Source organism: Eleginops maclovinus, chromosome 8 (assembly GCF_036324505.1).
Source record: "Eleginops maclovinus isolate JMC-PN-2008 ecotype Puerto Natales chromosome 8, JC_Emac_rtc_rv5, whole genome shotgun sequence".
Taxonomy (NCBI): domain Eukaryota; kingdom Metazoa; phylum Chordata; class Actinopteri; order Perciformes; family Eleginopidae; genus Eleginops; species Eleginops maclovinus.
In genome coordinates, this window is record NC_086356.1 from 17,022,137 (window position 1) to 17,040,053 (window position 17,917).

At 40.8% G+C, this 17,917-nt stretch overlaps 1 protein-coding gene across 2 annotated transcripts in view; it reads right to left on the reverse strand.

The window, feature by feature from the left end:
• si:dkey-34e4.1 (carboxyl-terminal PDZ ligand of neuronal nitric oxide synthase protein) overlaps nucleotides 1-16,630 on the reverse strand; it is a 54,635-nt gene extending 38,005 nt beyond the window's left edge. Inside the window, exons 1-2 of one of the 2 annotated variants that reach the window (XM_063888890.1) lie at nucleotides 16,037-16,629; nucleotides 14,632-14,703 (exon numbers count right to left, since the gene is read on the reverse strand). In XM_063888890.1, coding sequence (XP_063744960.1) covers nucleotides 14,632-14,703; nucleotides 16,037-16,141 — 177 coding nt within the window. In that variant the 5' untranslated portion in view covers nucleotides 16,142-16,629. Of the gene's footprint in view, nucleotides 1-14,631; nucleotides 14,704-16,036 lie in introns of both variants that reach the window. The other variant, XM_063888891.1, reaches the window with a different exon arrangement.
• Between the last annotated feature and the right edge of the window lie 1,287 nt (nucleotides 16,631-17,917).

Genomic DNA, 17,917 nt, shown 5'->3' on the forward strand with positions numbered 1-17,917 from the left:
CCCAAAAAGCCCCTTGGAAGAGGCTTTAGGAGTGTGAGAGAGCTTTCATAAAGCTCAATGATGACTGAGTAGCTTAAATCCGTGTCTGAGAGGACTGAGACAGCTCTTCCAGTATTCATGTATGCATGACAACAGAAGGTTGGGTAAAGTGTGCCAACACATGGCTCTGATTGATGACTGTCAGCTCCACTCTACTGACTGCTGTCTGTCTTTCTGTCTGTCTGCATCCCTCCATGGGTCAAAGTGAGATGCATTCACACCTATGAAATATGCTAAATAACGGCACAAAAAACAAGCCATCAGTAGGTGGAAGGTAAAGCTGGGCATTATATTGACATTATATGAGACTAGATATCATTTACATTTTGGATATTGTTAGGGAATTGTTGTCTTTTCCTGGTTTTAATGGCTACATTACAGTAAAGTGGAGTATATTTCAGAACTTACAAGACAATTCTAGCTTTGCATCACTGGTGGAGTATTTTATGTCATGTTTTATCTGATACAACAAAACATGAACATCTCGTAATCTTGGGTTATCCAGAGATGTTATTTCTGGCTTTTAACTACAAACACCTAACAAAAAAAAACATCAACTTCGAGATGAGGAACCGCAAGTGATACAAGTATTTTTCCCACTCCACTCTATTAATTGCCTTTGATCATTAAATCAATATTACTGATGATTAGTTATCAAAATTATAATTCTGTTCATATTTTTTTAAGATATAACAGTCAACTCTACAATATTGTCACGATAGAGGTATTTAGATTTTCTTCATCTTGCCTGCCCTAGTTAGAAAGCCACCAAATAAAATCCCTGTTGCTGAAGCTCTGTGACTGTCCAACAGTGATGCACTGCAGTGAATTAACGGCAATCAAAGGGATCAAAAGCACTGAATTCCTTTTGTGCAGAATCAAAGGACTTAGAGAGGAGCAGTAATCAGGACACAGTGCGATAATGATGATCACTGTACGATCTGAGTGATGTTATTACTCAAAAACAAGAGGGAGACCCTTTAAAGATGTTACGCTGGTGTTATTTAGTCCAAAAGGGACAGACATTTGGTGACAGAGATCTCTTTGTCTCCTACCCATTGTAACTGTGGCAAAATGTTGCTAGAGAAGGTCAGCTCAGGAACATTTTCAGCAGGGATAATAGAGCCAGGATGATGTTGGGAAGTCACGACACACTCCTATTTGATGTGTTGTAGGGGGTGGCAAGGGAAGACAGAGACAACCTGACAGGAAGATAAGAAAGAGATCAGAGGAGCGCAGGATTTATTATAACCCAAAACACACAGAAAGCCAGACAAGTCAAAGATTATAATGAAATCCAATTGGGATCAAAATATTCAAAGGAAGCAAAAAAGAAAAGATGAAAAAAGTTTGGGGAAATAGAGATTCCACTCCAAAAATATGCTAATGCCTCCAGTGCATATGATTAGGTTTATGGGTTGTCTCCTCCCTCGTTATATATTCAGCTATCCTGCCCTGATGGGTTGATGCAAGTGAAGATAACAATGAATGCAGCAAAACAGCTTCTTAAAAAACTGCTGAGCGGAGTGTTATATAAATAATATAAAGTCAGGTATTTCAAGTCAAAACTGCTCCACCAGTTGAAAATCAGGTCAAAGATTGCAGGTTATGAATCAGTCCATCATAATAACATATTGAGGCTGGCCAACAACATCGTCTCTGGACCCAACCATCTCCTGGAAGGGGAATATGAATTGTTACCAACAAATCAGAGACGCAACCACTCATTCCAAAAATCAGATACATAGTTAAATCTAAGGTCTAAAGTACGATAGAAGGTCTAAGGCAGGTTACTCTCCAGTGATCGTGTGTTGTGCTAAATGTCTGTTCCCTTGTATCCTGTCTCAATATGTGTCCCTGTTAATGTTGCAAATGGAGCTGCTGTGATGCAAGAACAATGTCAGACTCGGTTTGACATTTAAGTGTTATCATATCGTATCGTTATACCTTCTCTGCTCTATGAAAACCCTGAGAATGCAGCTTTGATTGAAAAAACGATGCTGCCATCAGTGACAGACATTAGTAATTGGACAGTTTGACAGACAGGGACATGGTCCTCTGTGAGAGCGAGATGCTGTTAATCTAAGTGACAGTCACATTAGCCCCGTCATCTGGACTACAGAGAATACGTTATCCCGTTAGCGGCTGTGAGGATGGAGCAGTTCAGAGTCCGTGGGGTGAGCGGCGGCAGTTTGCTCACATCATTTATCCAATTAGAGGATAACAGGCAGCAACCATTGTGTGTCTCCCAATGGATTAAGCCAAAAACACAATCCCACTGACAAGTCATGGATTCCTAAAAGCATCCAGGAACCACACATCCATCTACCTCAACAGATAGACTGAAGGTTTTAGTGACAACAGAAAGACTGAGCGGCAAACCGTAGATGTAGAGTGCACCTGATGTATTACGAAAAATACAATTAAATCATAAATAAATATGATAGTCTTTTCTGTATTAAATTGATGTTTTTGATAAACCTAGCAAAAAATCATGACGATAAAATGGAAAATCAGTGGCATCTCAGAGAAATCCTATTTTTTTTGCCTTACCAAGAAAATGTCCAGCACATAGCCTTCCATAAAACCCCAATGTCTCATTGTTACACAATGGTTTTTGTAAGGAACAAGCAAGATACAAGTGAGATAACAAGTGAGATAGTTGCGAAACCGTGTCTGTTTGCAGAGTCTCCATTTTGCAGTGTAGTTAAAAATGCCATCTCTTTCCTGCGAATCATTTAGATTCATTTTTATTGTAAGGATGTCTAAACATATTTCCATCCCTAATATTTGTAGTAAGCAACCATTATGTCATACCTGTTCACATTGCAACCCTGTTTGCCATACTGGCTCCCCATTGATACCAGGACAGCCAATAAATCTGCACTTTTCTTGCTTCCAAGTTGCTTTGGAAAGAAGTCTCAGCTAAACGAAAAATGTAATGTAATGTAGCTAAAAATGCTAGATGAAAATTTGCATCTAGCATTCACATCCATGTAAAAGCCTATTTACATCCTTGCCTCAGGTCAGGTGAGGGGAAGATGACTTCACTATCTATCAGGCTGTGTCTCCATATGAAAAACATGATTGCTTCATGATTGCTTGGTATTCCAATAGTCATTAGGAAGATGATCCAGCTATAAAAGTATGAAGTGAATAATGGGTTAATGGAGGTGTTTACAAGAGGAAGTCAGGAGGCGAATTAAAATCAACTTGAGCTCAAAGCTTTTAAACCCTGACTGCTTCCTGTATGTTTTAACCAACACAGACTTGACACAAGAGAAGGGGAACAGAGTAAAACAGTCACAATGAAAGAGAGGTGAAGGTAAGGAAACAACAAGAGAATCAGGAGGGAGGATGGGAAAGTTGAAAGATATCAGAGCACGAGTAAAACACTTTGAGTGTTGCTATGTAGCATGCTGGAACAAGATGAGAGAAGACACTACACACTCCAAAGACTCCAAAAAAAGTAAAGTAGGGCAGCCTAACTGCCAGCTCAAAAGCCTGCAGCACTTTCCTCAATCATTATTAAACAAACGATACCCATAATACAATGGGCCTAGTTTATCTGTCGACTCATGCTTAGAAGAAACACCTCCAGGCAGAGGGTTGCGACTTGCGACTTGCCAACCTGCTCATGCTTATTTTAAGTAAGATGGAGAATAAGTGAAAAGTACTTTAATTTCTGTGAAAACGTATACAAATAATAGTGCTGCTTCTATTAATGCTACTGTGCAGCTATAATCACAAACTCAAACACAGGTTCTTAATCTGCACCAAACTGTGAGCCTATCCCAAATCCGAAAAAAGGAGTTGAGAAACATGTTTTTGTGGCAGAGCTGGTTGCTAGGGATACCTGAGGAGCAGCCTGACATTTGTGGTTAATTCAGATTTGTAGGATAATAGCGAGAGGGAGTAAATGCTCGAGAGGACCATTCATCTAAAGACGAGCTGAGGAAAACCAACATGCAATTGAAATTCTACTCTAATTCAAATCTGTTAGGACAATCCTGGTGACTGGGTCAAATTTGTACATTTACAGACCGGAGAATGACTTTGAATTAATATAGACACAGTCCCTAGAAAGAAGAAAGAAAGAGAAAGAGACAAACGGCTCTTAAGGCCCGTACACATGGTTCCGTTGCGTTGGCGCATGACGGACCTACCCATTCACTTTGAATGGGGTGACTTCAAGCGTTGCCGAACTGCATTGTGGTTCCGTTGCGTCGGCTCCGTTGCTCAAGGTGAAAGTTGAGAAAGGTTGAACTTTTCAACGATCGACCAAAGCGCCAGCCAATAAAATCCCGCGTATGCAAATATGCCACTACAAGTGCTAGTCAATCAAACCGCGTGTATGTAAAGATGCCAGGAAAGCTCATTTCCCCAAAAATGAACGAAAAAAGAAAAAATTATAACTGTAGGGAATCACCCGGTCTTGTATGACCAGTCCCTTTTCACATACAGGGACACAAACAGGAGGAACCAGGCATGGAGAGAGGTAGCAGAGACAGTGGGTGAAACTGGTATGTATTCGCCTGTTTGGGGAGTTTATATCCAGTGTACTTCGTTTTAAAGGTCCCCTATCATGCTACTTTTCAGGTCCATATGTATTTTGTTGCTCCACTATGACATGTTTACATGCTTCAATGTTGAAAAAGTGCTTTATTTTCCTCACACTGTCTGTGCATAAATGACCACTTTTCACTCTGCCTGAAAACGCTGTGAAGAGCCCATGCCCCCACCTTTCCAAAAGCGCTCTCTGCTGTGATTGGTTAGCTGGCGACTCTGCTGTGATTGGTCAACCGCTTAGAGATTTGTCAAATGTCCCGCCCCTGAATAAAACTGAAAAAAACGGCATTGCTTGTTGTGCCGTACCAGTTTATTACGAATAAATAATGATGAATGATCAGTAATCATTTCAAAGTGAGACAGAGACACCTGATTAACCTTCAGCAGCGTTTTTGTGCCCTTGAACACAACTTTGATCACAAACAGCAAAGGTAAAACTGTTTATAGCTATGGCTCTGTGAAGTGAAGGCGTTTTCTTGCTCTTTCTTGGCTGCTAGTTCAGTGAGTTTTGGTCGTACAGTGATGAACTTATACCAATGGAATCTGTGGAGTCTGAAGTTTCATATGATGAAAGATGAAAGATTCAACTTTATTGTCATTGCACAGAGTACAAGTACTAGGACAACGAAATGCGGTCTCTGCATTTGACCCATCCTAGTGTTAGGAGCAGTGGGCTGCCATTATGTACGGCGCCCGGGGAGCAGTGTAGGTTGCTCAGGGACACCACGGTGGCACTTGGTCTTTCGGGGACTTGAACTGGTGACCTTCCAGTTCCCAGGCCAAGCCCCTATGGACTTCGCCACCACTGCCCTGATGTGTGGTTTGTGCAAATAGCAAGAAGTAAACAAATCGCCGTAGCTCACTTGGTGCGATGTAGAGACGTTAGCTGGTTTTCATTCAGTGCTGATTTAGACATTTGGTGTTGGAAGTATGTTTCGTTTTGGTACAAATGGTTAATATGGTCTGGTTAATATGGTCTGGTGGACATTAGAAAAGCTGTTCTTGACTTTAAAACTAATAGCAGATGTTTGTGAAAGAGCCCCAGTAAACCTAATTTATTATTATAAGTTGTGGGGAAACTATAACCAGTTCAGTAGGTGTATTTTCTTTTATAATATCTGCAAAAAACCTGAGAAGGTTGTTGAGTGGTCTGGGGTCGATGCATATCCTAGGCTTCCCATTAGGTTTCTGCACAGTGACCAGACTGCTGATCCACTCCGTGCTTTTCTCCACCGGTGTGATGATCTCTCTCCTTTGAAGATCCTTTAGTTCTTCCTTCAGTGGAGTCATCATGGCAACAGGGACTCGTCGTTTAGGAAGTTTCACTGGCTCCACCCTCTCATCGATCTCAATCCTGTACTCTCCTTCCAGGCAGCCATCACCTGTGAACACATCTCCGAACTCCTTCTTTATTTGTTTGATGGTTAGTTCACACTGAGATGGTTCCTCTTCAGTTACGATGCTGTCTATAGCTAGAATGTTCTCATATTGTACTTTGATCAGTTTCATAGCTTCACTTGTCTTCCTGCCAAGCAGTGGCAGTTTGCAGTCCTCATTCACTACCACAAACTCCAGCCGGTATAGTTTCTGGTTTCTCGGGTTCCTCACCTTCACCTTGCATTTTCCAAGTGCTTGGTTTTGTTGTACATAATCAGCACTTTCTTTGTGCGTTCCATCTGAGTGTCTGGATTCAATAGATTTATGGGGATTACATTACAGGTAGCTCCACAATCTATTTGAAACTTCACAAGCTCTTTGCCTACCAGCATCCCTGCAAAAAGCTGGCTGTTCTTGGCTTCGTCATCTCTGGTCTCATTGCCAGTCTTTGTCAGTATCTCTGTAGTATTGACACTCATGACGTCCTCATAATCATCACTGTCCTCTTCAGTCACATAGTGTACCTGTTTTCCTCTTTTCCATTTCTCTGTATTGGATTAGCACCTGACTGCAAAGGGATTTTCTTTACCACATTTTTTGCAGCGCTTTCCAAAGGCTGGACATTTGGCCTTGTTCCTTTCATGTGTCTTCCCACAGAACATGCATGACACAGTGTCCATGTTTTTATCTTGCCTTGCTGTCTGTTTCACTATGTGTACTTCTTCCACTGTGCTTCCTCCAATGGTTTCGCTATTTTCACGTGACAACTCTGTAGCTCTGCACAACTGTAGACACTTGTCCAATGTCAGCTTTCCCTTTCTGAGTAATCTCTCTCTCTCAGTCCTGAGTTGTTGTTGCCACATACTATTCTATCACGTATAAGTGAGTCCTTTATGTCTCCAAAGTTACATGTGCTGGCTAACACTCTGAGATCAGTTACATATGTATCAATGTTTTCATCCCGTCCTTGATTTCTCATGAAAAAACGATACCTTTCTACTGTCTCATTTACCTTAGGGTTGCAATGTTCATCAAATTTTCCAATCAGTTCACTGAGTTTCCTCCTGGGAGAAGTCACATCGCTCATCAAAGTTTCACAAAGTTCCCTACCGGTCTCTCCGATCAGGTAGTAGAACAGTTTCACTCTTACATCCTCTGCCGCCTCAGGCATGGAAAGATCCATGTATAGTGTAAACTCCTCCTTCCATGATTTCCAAGCCTTCGCTATGTTGCTGGTGTCCAAACACAATGTCGGTGGAGGTTTCAAACCTTCCATTTTTCACTGCCGACTGACTGGAGCGTCCTCTTCAACTCCCGCGATTTTCTTGTTAGCCGGTCTGCTAACGTTAGGTAGTTAGCTGCACCGTAGAAGTCCGTTTTTCTGCTCCGTCCTCTTTAAGTTTCCACTGCCACCATGTTTCATTCTGCCCTGTCTCTACCCGACACAGAATGGACGATTAAAGCATATTCCAGTTTGCTTACAGTTTATTTAAATCCGTCACTGGTTCACAACCTAGTATAACAAACTCTGTCCAGCTACCGTTCATAGGTGTCACACTCTAACAAGTCCGTGTTGAAACAAACACTACTACATAATACTATTGTTACAGCGTTGATAGCGTTAGCTTGCAACGTTGCCGAGGCTAGCAATGTGCTTGCGGCTCAACTCCCACAACAGCTCCACAATTCAGTGAAATGTCGAGAACACAACCATAATTTGGGTTTTTGCTCCGGGGGAATAGTGGTAAAAATAAATGCATTCCACTTGGTCTTCACATCTTCTTCCTTAGGTATCGCAAACAAAGCAAGTTTTGGTTCGCAGCGAAAGTGGCTGCTTCTCCTCGCCATGGCTCCTCTGCTGGGGTCGGCTTTATGGAGCGGCTTGCACTGCTATTGGCTTATTCAGTTCTTTATCACGCTGAGGTCAGTGTGATACGGAACTGAACCAGGAAGTAAAGAAAGGAATCCAATCGAGGCGTTTCAGGCAGGGGGGAGGGATATGGGAGTGAATCTCCCTCTGGCCTGAACTTTGGGATTTTAGCTTTTGCAGACCTATTACATGCACACAAACATAACTAACACACTACAGGAAACGGAAAACCCCAAAAAGCATAATATGGGACCTTTAACATTGAATGGACAGCTAGCAGGCATATACAGTATATTAACCTAGCATGTCATGTTGCATAAAATAGCGCCATAGACATTAATGCCATAAATCTTCATCATTTCAATCCATTTTCGCAATAATCGAGCAAATTGTTACATGTTCCTATTTGTTTGCCCACCATTTGTAAATATTACACTTTTTCTGCCTTTACAACTCATAATCCATTATTCTGTGCAAACCCAAGGACACATGAATACTCTAATGCAATTGCACTTAAATAAATGCAGATATAACATAGAGGTGTATAGGCACACACCCAAACACACACACGTGTCCGGTCTGGTCTGTTGATTTAAGTTGTGTTTGTCCTGGAGATAAGTTACAGCAGGCTGTGCAGATGGCAGTAACAAATGACTGTCCATATAATCAGTTTCTGGCTATGAGCTCTTTTGGGACCTTTACACTTTACACAACTATAAGCTTTGACTTGCTGACATATTGCAATTCTCCCAAACAGAGAACAAATTACACATCTGACCTGGTTTGACAATGCCAACATTAGATTTGGAAGGTTTTATCCAGCATCTGTGTTGTGTAACTTTTAGAAAATCACATTTTCAAGTCTGGAAATACTACAAATAACAAGCTTTATGTTGATGTATCCAATACAGAGACCCTGAGTGGGCTGAGGCAGCAGATAGCGATGGTCAGGGAATGTCTTTGAAGAAAATGTGCCTTCAGGCTGTGCAGCAGGATGGAGTTCCGGGTTTTAGAAATGTATTTTTCTTTGCAAGGGTCTTGTTTTGGGTGAGCGTGGGGAGATCTGAGTGTATAAAACTTGACTAATTGTTGCACTGAAAGACACAGCGGCGCCGGAGGGGAGATGATGATAGCATAAGACTGTGTGTTTGTGTGTGCGTGCAACATGATGCTGGTTATGGAGGCAGGGACCACTCACCACCTGTCTGTCCATCCATGTGAGCAAAGACCTGCTGTCCCTTCAGCACATTTATCCAACACACACAGTAACAAACAGTTAAAAAAAAGATACACGATAAAACATTAACTTAAGTGCTTTCACTCGGGAAATGCACCAAATGCTCTTTTTAAAAAAGGTAAAAAATCCACCTCAGCATGAAGAGAAAATGAATTAACTGAGGTCATGTTTTTGTGACTCTACTGTCTGCTGGCAAAATAAAACACTGTTTCCCATAGAGTGCGGATGTCAGCTAATTTCCAGTGTGCAGCATTAGGTTTAATGTAAACTTAAAAAGGGGGGGCTGGGTCACACCAGCATTTAAGAAAAACTATTTTCAAGAAATCTTCAGATGACAATGGAAATGCTGCAATTTAGCATTTTGGACAACCATTTTTAGTTGTCAAATAATCTGTTGATTGTTTTCTTGATGAATGGAATAGTTGTTTCGTCTATGTCAGAAAAACTTGTGAAATGTCGTTAAGAGTTTTTTCTCTTATAATAAGGTACTTAAGTGCAGAGATTATAATTGTAATAATAGAGAAAAAATAAATAGACATTTGATGAATTCATCCCAATGCGTTTCCCTTATCACATTGAATTATTGCCACATGCATATACTGTGCCACTTTCTGGTGTGACCGGGTCTTAACAGAGCAGATCATGCAGCACTACACTTTAAAACGCTGATCATGTATTGTGAATTAATTATTTGTAAAGAAGAATGGGCCCCCCCTTTCTCTGGGGGTTCGGTTAAACAAAGAGTAGCTGTGCCCTTTCAAAGCTAAAATCACGTCTGATCCAGTACACATATAGGTCAGCCACTATGCTCTTGTACATCTGCCATTAAACTACCATGAATACAAAGTGAAAACAATGCCCCCCCACCAAATATATGTCATGCCCCCCTAAATAGTACATATCCCACTTTCACACATGTGATTGCACATAGAACAACACCTGTCCTCACTTGGCTTAAGATCTGTTACCCCCAGGGTTAATCTGTGCTCTCATTTCTCCCCCTGGTTTTTCTGGGACTTGCAGGATGTGTGATTGATAAACAAAAATGTGATTCACAGTGAGCATAAGGTGGGATTATCATTCACCATATTGTTTGGCAATGATAATGGCCTAAACAAGCCCACGATAACAGAGAGATATTCAATGCAGCAGCTGTCCTGAAATGTCTCCCTGAGTGAATACAAAGTAAGTCAAAATATTGCCAAAGGTGAAAGTGAAATATGGATATTTCGCTGTTCGTCTGGTGGAAGTTATTTATTTTGGCTGCAGGCAAATGGAGTTGAGTGCTGCCACAGTGACAGGTGGTCACATGAGCATAGAGAAGAGAAGATGGTTAACATCAAACACACATGCCCTAGCCCAGCTTGATTATTCGACTGGTAAAAAATCTGAGGGGGCATTTTCTCAAAATCTGTTTTTTTTCCAGTAAAGTTTTGAAGATTTGACACATCAAGTTAAAAATAAACAAATATTCTGTTGCACTGACATGGCCAGAGAGCCTGTTTTATCACTGCATCCCTCTTGGCAGTCAAAGATCTACTTCTGAATCATGACAGCTCTCCCAAAAAGGCTCAACTGCCCCATACTGAAATAGAGGAACTCCAAAAAAAGATATGGTTTGCTTTTTTAATGCAAGACAGAGAATGATTCTAACTTGAGATGTCCGGATAAGCAAGGGGTCCAAAGGGAGCCAGGCAATTTCCAGAAAGACTCTTGGCAGCGTGAGGACGGAGGCTGCATCCTGACGGACACGAGGGAGGCTTAAAATCCCATTAGAGCCGATCAAAATTCAAAGGGAGGCATGCACAGCCTGCCCTCAGCCTTAATCTATTCCTGTCAGCACTGAGGAGATAGCAAAGATGTGCTAAATTGAGACAGTTTATTCTGGTAGAAGGAGAGTGAGGAGATGGTAAGCAAAAACTCTCTTTTTTTTTTAAGAGGAGACAGCGGCCTGCTTGTTTCCCAAGGAAATTCCAGTACATGCACAAACCTTTTCCAAAGCAGTGAGCAACCAAATTTCTCCGTGTGGGATGCAGCTTTTATCATTCAGCCCTCGATAATCAGTTGTGGTGGTTGTTACAATGCAAGGGGTCTCTCTATTATAAAGCACTGGAGCGCACACACACACACCTCACTACTGGGTCGGTTTCTAAGCCACCGGTCAAACTGAATGAAAGTAATTCTTATAAACCAGCACAGTAGGACCAATCAGACATAATGGGAGAAGGTTTAACAAAACAACTCTGAAAAGATCCACAGGATACTAAATTGTGTCTTTTTCTTTTTGTTAGCTCTGGGAATGGCAGGTGTGTGAGGACTTCACTGAACTAGCACTGTCAAAACCAGATTCAGTGTTTGTTCAGCAAGGATCAGGCTGCTCTCCCTCTCTGCTTGTGTTTGCTCCTGTTTCCTCACATCCACTGAGACTAAACAGATTAGCCGATGGAGATGAAACGACTACGGCTCTGCCAGCCACCACGCAGCAACCCCTCTTGATTTCAGGACTGGAGTCTCTGTCCTCAGTGCCATCAGTTCATTCCACACTCTTTAATCACACTCTGCACTCAGTCCCTCATCTAAACGGTAGTGCTTTTTCTTTTTTATAAAAGACAAGGTTTCAGTGAAACGAGATGAGGTGAGTCAGGAAAGTAAGTCGATATTCAGCTGAACAAAGCTAATCACGTTTGACTTGGCAGCCAATGCCGAGCGCATGCCCACCCTCTAATTGTGTTTGCATTCATTCAGTGTAGGCACAGTGTGGGAGGGGTCACCCTACAGAAGAGTTTGGCCACAAGAAACAATCAGTGCTTACCATGTGTTTGAAAAAACACACACACACACACACACACACACACACACACACACACACACACACACACACACACACACACACACACACACACACACACACACACACACACACACACACACACACACACACACACACACACACACACACACACACACACACACACACACACACACACACACACACACACACACACACACACACACGACTTTCCAACGAAGTTAAAAAAAACACAATTTCCCTCTCCAGATAAAAAACTGGATTCAAAAGAAATAATACAGACCCGTGTTCAACTCAATCCACTGAAGGGTCTGCAACCTACCCATCCAATCCTGAAATAACAGCCCTTTTTGTTAATAACCATGCTTTGTGGGGGGGATATTTTGGCCGCGTCATCGCTATTCAAATCTTTAACCTACAACCAATGCACTTTTGAGTTAACTACAGCATAAACTTGTTCAAAGAGCACATAGTTGTTGATCTTTTAATTTGCTTCCCAAAGTTCATTACAGTGAAGCTTTTTCTCCTTAATTTAGATGTAGGGTGAATATTCCTCACTTCTTTTGAGGAGTTTTGCAGTAAAAATATATTGCGATGTCAGGAAACACATTTTTATAGTATCCTTTGATTGGCACAGTAAAAGTAATGTAATTCAAAGATAACATGACACAGTAAAAACGCCAATCCAATGGTCTGTCTAAAAATAGCATCATCTCTGTAGTCAGCAGAGAATGCATTAAACACACATGACTCTATAAATATATATATAATAAATGAGAGGTTGTTTTTTTATAGATCGGTCCACTCTATCAGGCAGACTCTCTGTTCACATTAGTCACAGGGGACTTTATGAAGCAGTGTTCTGTTTTACTTAAAAACAAAGATATTCCATACAATAGCCTGAGAGTTGCAACTTCAGAATAGTAACTCATTCATTATTAATTTCAGCTTTCTTTAGACCTCAAGAGGTACTTAAGACACAGAGCATGTCTGCGTCATCACACTCGGACACAAACAAGCACTAATGAGTGCATATCTTTGAATAGCAGCATGAGGTAAATAAATAAACATAAAAAGCTTGTCATCTTTTTCTTGCAGCACATCAAAGCATCTTCTCTGCCTGGGTATACCTGATGTTTTATGTTCTGCCTCAGCCTGCCATGTATCACCTCTATGATCATGTTTAGTTTACAACTTTATTGATGTGTCAGCTTTGGGAATTTCAGGAGATAACAGACACTATCTGCCCATTTCTCACACACACACACACACACACACACACACACACACACACACACACACACACACACACACAATGAGTCTGTCTCTGCCTAAAATATCTTTCTGTAACAGCAGGGTTTCTCTGATTTTATACACACAGCCTCACACTTACTCTGAATTAGTAAAGCAGCCTTCTACAACATCTATCATTTACACTAAAGGAGCAAAAACAAAGCATTGAAAAGAACACGGGAGGATTATCAGGTTCATATTTGTATTTAGTGTCTCTACTGGAACATGTCTCTATGCTTTAATGTTCAGAAAGCTCTTTATTTTTCTCATACTGCCTGTGTTGCAGGACCTCTTTTCACCCTCTGTCAGAAACCAAAGCCAAGTCTGCTCTGATTGGTTAGCTGACCAGCTCTGTTGTGATTTGTCAACCGCTTAGAGCTGTCAAGCCCCTTAGCCTTTCACGTACAATGTGTTTAAGCATACCCAATAGAAGCACTAGTTTTACAAAGTGATGTCACTATGAAAAAATTCATTGGAGGTCCAATGGAGGCATTTAAGGCAGGGGGGGAGTGTGTAGGAGAGAAAACAGGGATTTTGGCCTTTGCAAACCATTGACATGCAAAAAAAACATATAACACACTATAGGAAAGGGAAAACACTGAAAAGGGCCCCTTTAAACTCACCCATTTCTCAGAGGATAAATGCACATTATGGCTTTGTCGTAGCAGTAACAATAAAACTCAGCCTGGGTAAAGCGCCTTGTCATGTCTGAAACAAGCGAGCACAGTGAGCCACGCTTAAATTACAGAACAACCCGGCTCTCTGATACTGCTCTGTGTTAGCTCCTAGAGGAAAATGCTGACCCACTGGGACATGAAAGGGAAAAATGATTACATGATCCCCATAGTAACACTACTGACTGCTGATGCTTTATGGGAAGAAGAAAAACCAACAAGCCTGGCTATAATATGATAGTATGAATAAGATGAGGAAATGCCAGGCGACAGAGTGCTACTACCCACTCAACAGAAAGGAAACACACCGACTTCAATCAAAGGTAGCATTAACATGCCCACACACTGTGTCCTTGAACTTTCACAAACATTTATAGAAAATGGCAACACATGATTCAGCCGAGAGATCTCTTATTACTTTTTCTTTATGCAGACATCATCCCTGCATTGCATTCCCTGAAGTCGTGATCTGTTGTCCAGCCAGTGAGTGCATGCGTCACTACGGACACACACACACACACACACACACACACACACACACACACACACACACACACACACACACACACACACACACACACACACACACACACACACACACACACACACACACACACACACACACACACACACACACACACACACACACACACACAGGATGTGTGTGCTAAGTGTGTAATTGTAATAAGAGTTCAAATGAGATCATCACAGGACTGTTGAGTGTGCGCTCTTAAACACACATGATATTGTGTTTACATCTTACCCTGATTCTCCTCATGGCCGCCACGATCTCCATCCGGCTGTTGGGCCTGGGCACGTCCAGACTCCCCACATACTGTAGAAAACACAAACACAATAAAAGACAGTCAGAGATGTTATCCCCCACCCTACAGCTGCACATTTAACAGCTCCTAGATACGATGTTTTTGGGGGGTTAAATAATCTGTTAGTTGGTCCATATACCCATAAACCCATGTCATTTTGTAATAATGCTTTTTTTAAAAACGAATTGGTGATCATTTTATGTAATTATGGACATGCTGCTACAGTGGCACATGGATGGATGTGTGATGTGACCTTCAGTCAAATAAAGCAATATTGAGAAAGAAAACAACATGGATGAGAAACCTAGTTGATATGCAGTCCTACTGTAACAGCATAAAGGGTATTAAAAGGTTTGTGATTTAACTTTATTACAAGTAACACTCCCATTTAACCCTTTCTACCACTGCGCTCTTCTTTGCTTACCCCCCAAAAATAGAAAAAAACATCTCAGAAAGCCCAAAATAAAGCTACAGATTGCTGTGTGAATAGTGCCACTAAAAACAGAATACTGTCAAGCTTTCTTCTCGGAGATGTTAATAATTCAATGACTAGGGAAAACCTGAAAATACACTCAGTTCACTTCACTTTGAGCTGCAGTGGAAAGTAACTAAGTGCATTTACTCAAGTACTTTAGACTACTTAAGTTCTATTTTGAGGTATTTGTACATTTGAGTCTTTCCATTTTATTCTATTTATACTTGGACTCTAATACCTTTTATGGCAAATATTGCACTTGTACTTCCCTTCATTCATTTTGTAATAAAGTGTTTTGCAGGTTAAGATCATTAATTCAAATTACCTAAAATATATCAAGTCACATAATTTGATGTATTATTATAGGATAACCAACACAGCAATATATAAAGTAGTGAAATTCTGTCTTAACTAGCCGCAAAAAGAAAGTGATATGCTGTAAAAGCCAATAAATTAAATGTATGATTTTGAAATGCATGAGTGTTTTTCGAACATTTAGTATTTTTTGCTACAATACTTTATTATTTTAACTAAAGTACAATTTTGAATGCATGAATGTTAGCCTCCTGAGTATTTCTATACTTGTACTGCGACTGAATCCTCTTCCACCACTACTTGTAAGCACCAAAAACAAAAATACATCTAAATGTTTAGAGATTACACATAAACAATCATCCACATAAGACGTGCAACAATACACCACATGTGTGTGGTTGAGTACTACAATTCCATGCGTTCAAACTTCATGCTGGGCCCCGGATGAAAGGCTCCAGTGCACCTGCCACTCCGCTCCAAAACAACTCTACTCTGAATTCACTGTGTGCTCACACGGTTCTAAAAAAAAAAGCCTTTCTTAAATGTTATTTCACCTTGGCTTGGAAAGAAATCCCATGCTGGTACGCTTCCTCGTTATGCAGCGGCACCCTCGAGTCCGCCAAATCATCCACCAGGTTATACCTGTTTCTCGCCGGCATCACGGGCTCCAGTCACCGACCCCCCTCAACGACACGCCGTTAAACTAAACTAAAACACACAAATGTCGTCCGGGTTTGAAGCGCTAAAATCCCACGTGTGTCTCCAACAGAGGGTCCCGGTGGAAACGCAGTCCATTGTTGTTGAGCTTCAAAAACAGGTCCCGTCCTCAGGAGGGACAGATTTGGGCGCCCCTTTTTCCTGTGACAATTCACCGATACACTTACGGATTTCCTTCCATGCACAAATCACGCAAAAAACACGTGGACTGTTTCAAATCCGCGGGGGAAATCCAACACAGTGGTTCCTCTCCGTGGGTGATGTTGCTCATGTGTGGCTATTTTTCTTTATTCCCGTCCTGTTGATGGCACCGCTGCACCCGCCTCCCTCCACAAGTCACAAAGCAAGCCCCTTATTGGAGCAAAGTTCCCAGGCATGATGCAACCCGGAGCTGGGAGGAGAGCAGTCATTGAGTCCTGCCCTCAGGAGACACTTTTATTCACGTATTCCTGGGAACAAGGGAGGATTTACTGAGGGGGAGAAATTCTGCACAGTGGAATTCAATTTCAACAGAATAATGCCATTTCAAAGTTGTTATAGTCTTATTGCAAACTATTTTCAAGTAGAAGAATAATGTATAAAATGTACCTGTACCTCAAAACTGTGTTTGAGTACAATACTTAGTTAAGTTGCACCACTGTAAGTAAATAAACCTACAGTATGGAGATATAAACAAAACCATTTTTAGACGATGGTATCTCTACTTGTATGCAAGTAAAGGATAAGAGTACTTCTTACACCACTGCTGAAATATTGCACATAAGTATATGAGGTACGTGTACTGTAGGGGGGGGGGGGATATTGTACTTGTTTGCATATGATTAGTTTATACAATCTGCTGCATTGTTATAGATGTATTATCCCAAAAGAACATAAAACAATCCAATAATTGTACATCATAATGAGGGACCATTCTGCATAATGGGTACGTTTACTTAGGTTAATTTCGCAGTCACTTGTATTTTGTATTTGTACTTGATCCAATTACTTTTTCTGAGAGATTTAATATTTTGTTATGTCATAAAAAATTGCGTGATTAAAACAACACATTTTTCCCTTTCATATATAGAGACAGTTTTACCTAATGGCATCATGCAGTGATTCTACTGTAGGCCACAAGTCTTAAGTCAGGAGGATTATAATCAAGGGATTCAGACTCATCACACAAACCTCATTTGGTCGTTTTCATCATCATGGTTTTCCCCACTGGAACCCATTAAGTATATTAATGGATAACAATAGTCCAGAAATGTAACAGCCATAGTTTTCATAAATGTGTTGTTTTTGTAAATGTGTATATAAACTGCAAACTTAAATCTCTGGTCAGACAATAAGATACTGGTTGTTTAGTGGAAATTATGTTAATTTTTAAGATGCTCAGCCTTTATGAAGCTCCCACCTCTCACCATGTTAGTCATATTACTGCTGCAGCTGTGGGTATTAACATTTAACCTATGCATGTGCATACTAATAATAAGCCTGGAAGACATGCTTAGTTTCTCATTAAAAGAGCGCACTCTCTTTGTACTAGTAGTAAAATATCACATGATTAATTAACTACAAGGTTAAATACTTAATTAACACTAAAACATGTTATGGAAATAATGCAATGGCGCCCTCTGCCGTTGAGTCACTATAAGTTACAAAAGTTAAACATTCAATTTGAGATGTTTTTTAGATATGTTACACGATTAATAATACATACAATAAAAGAGTAC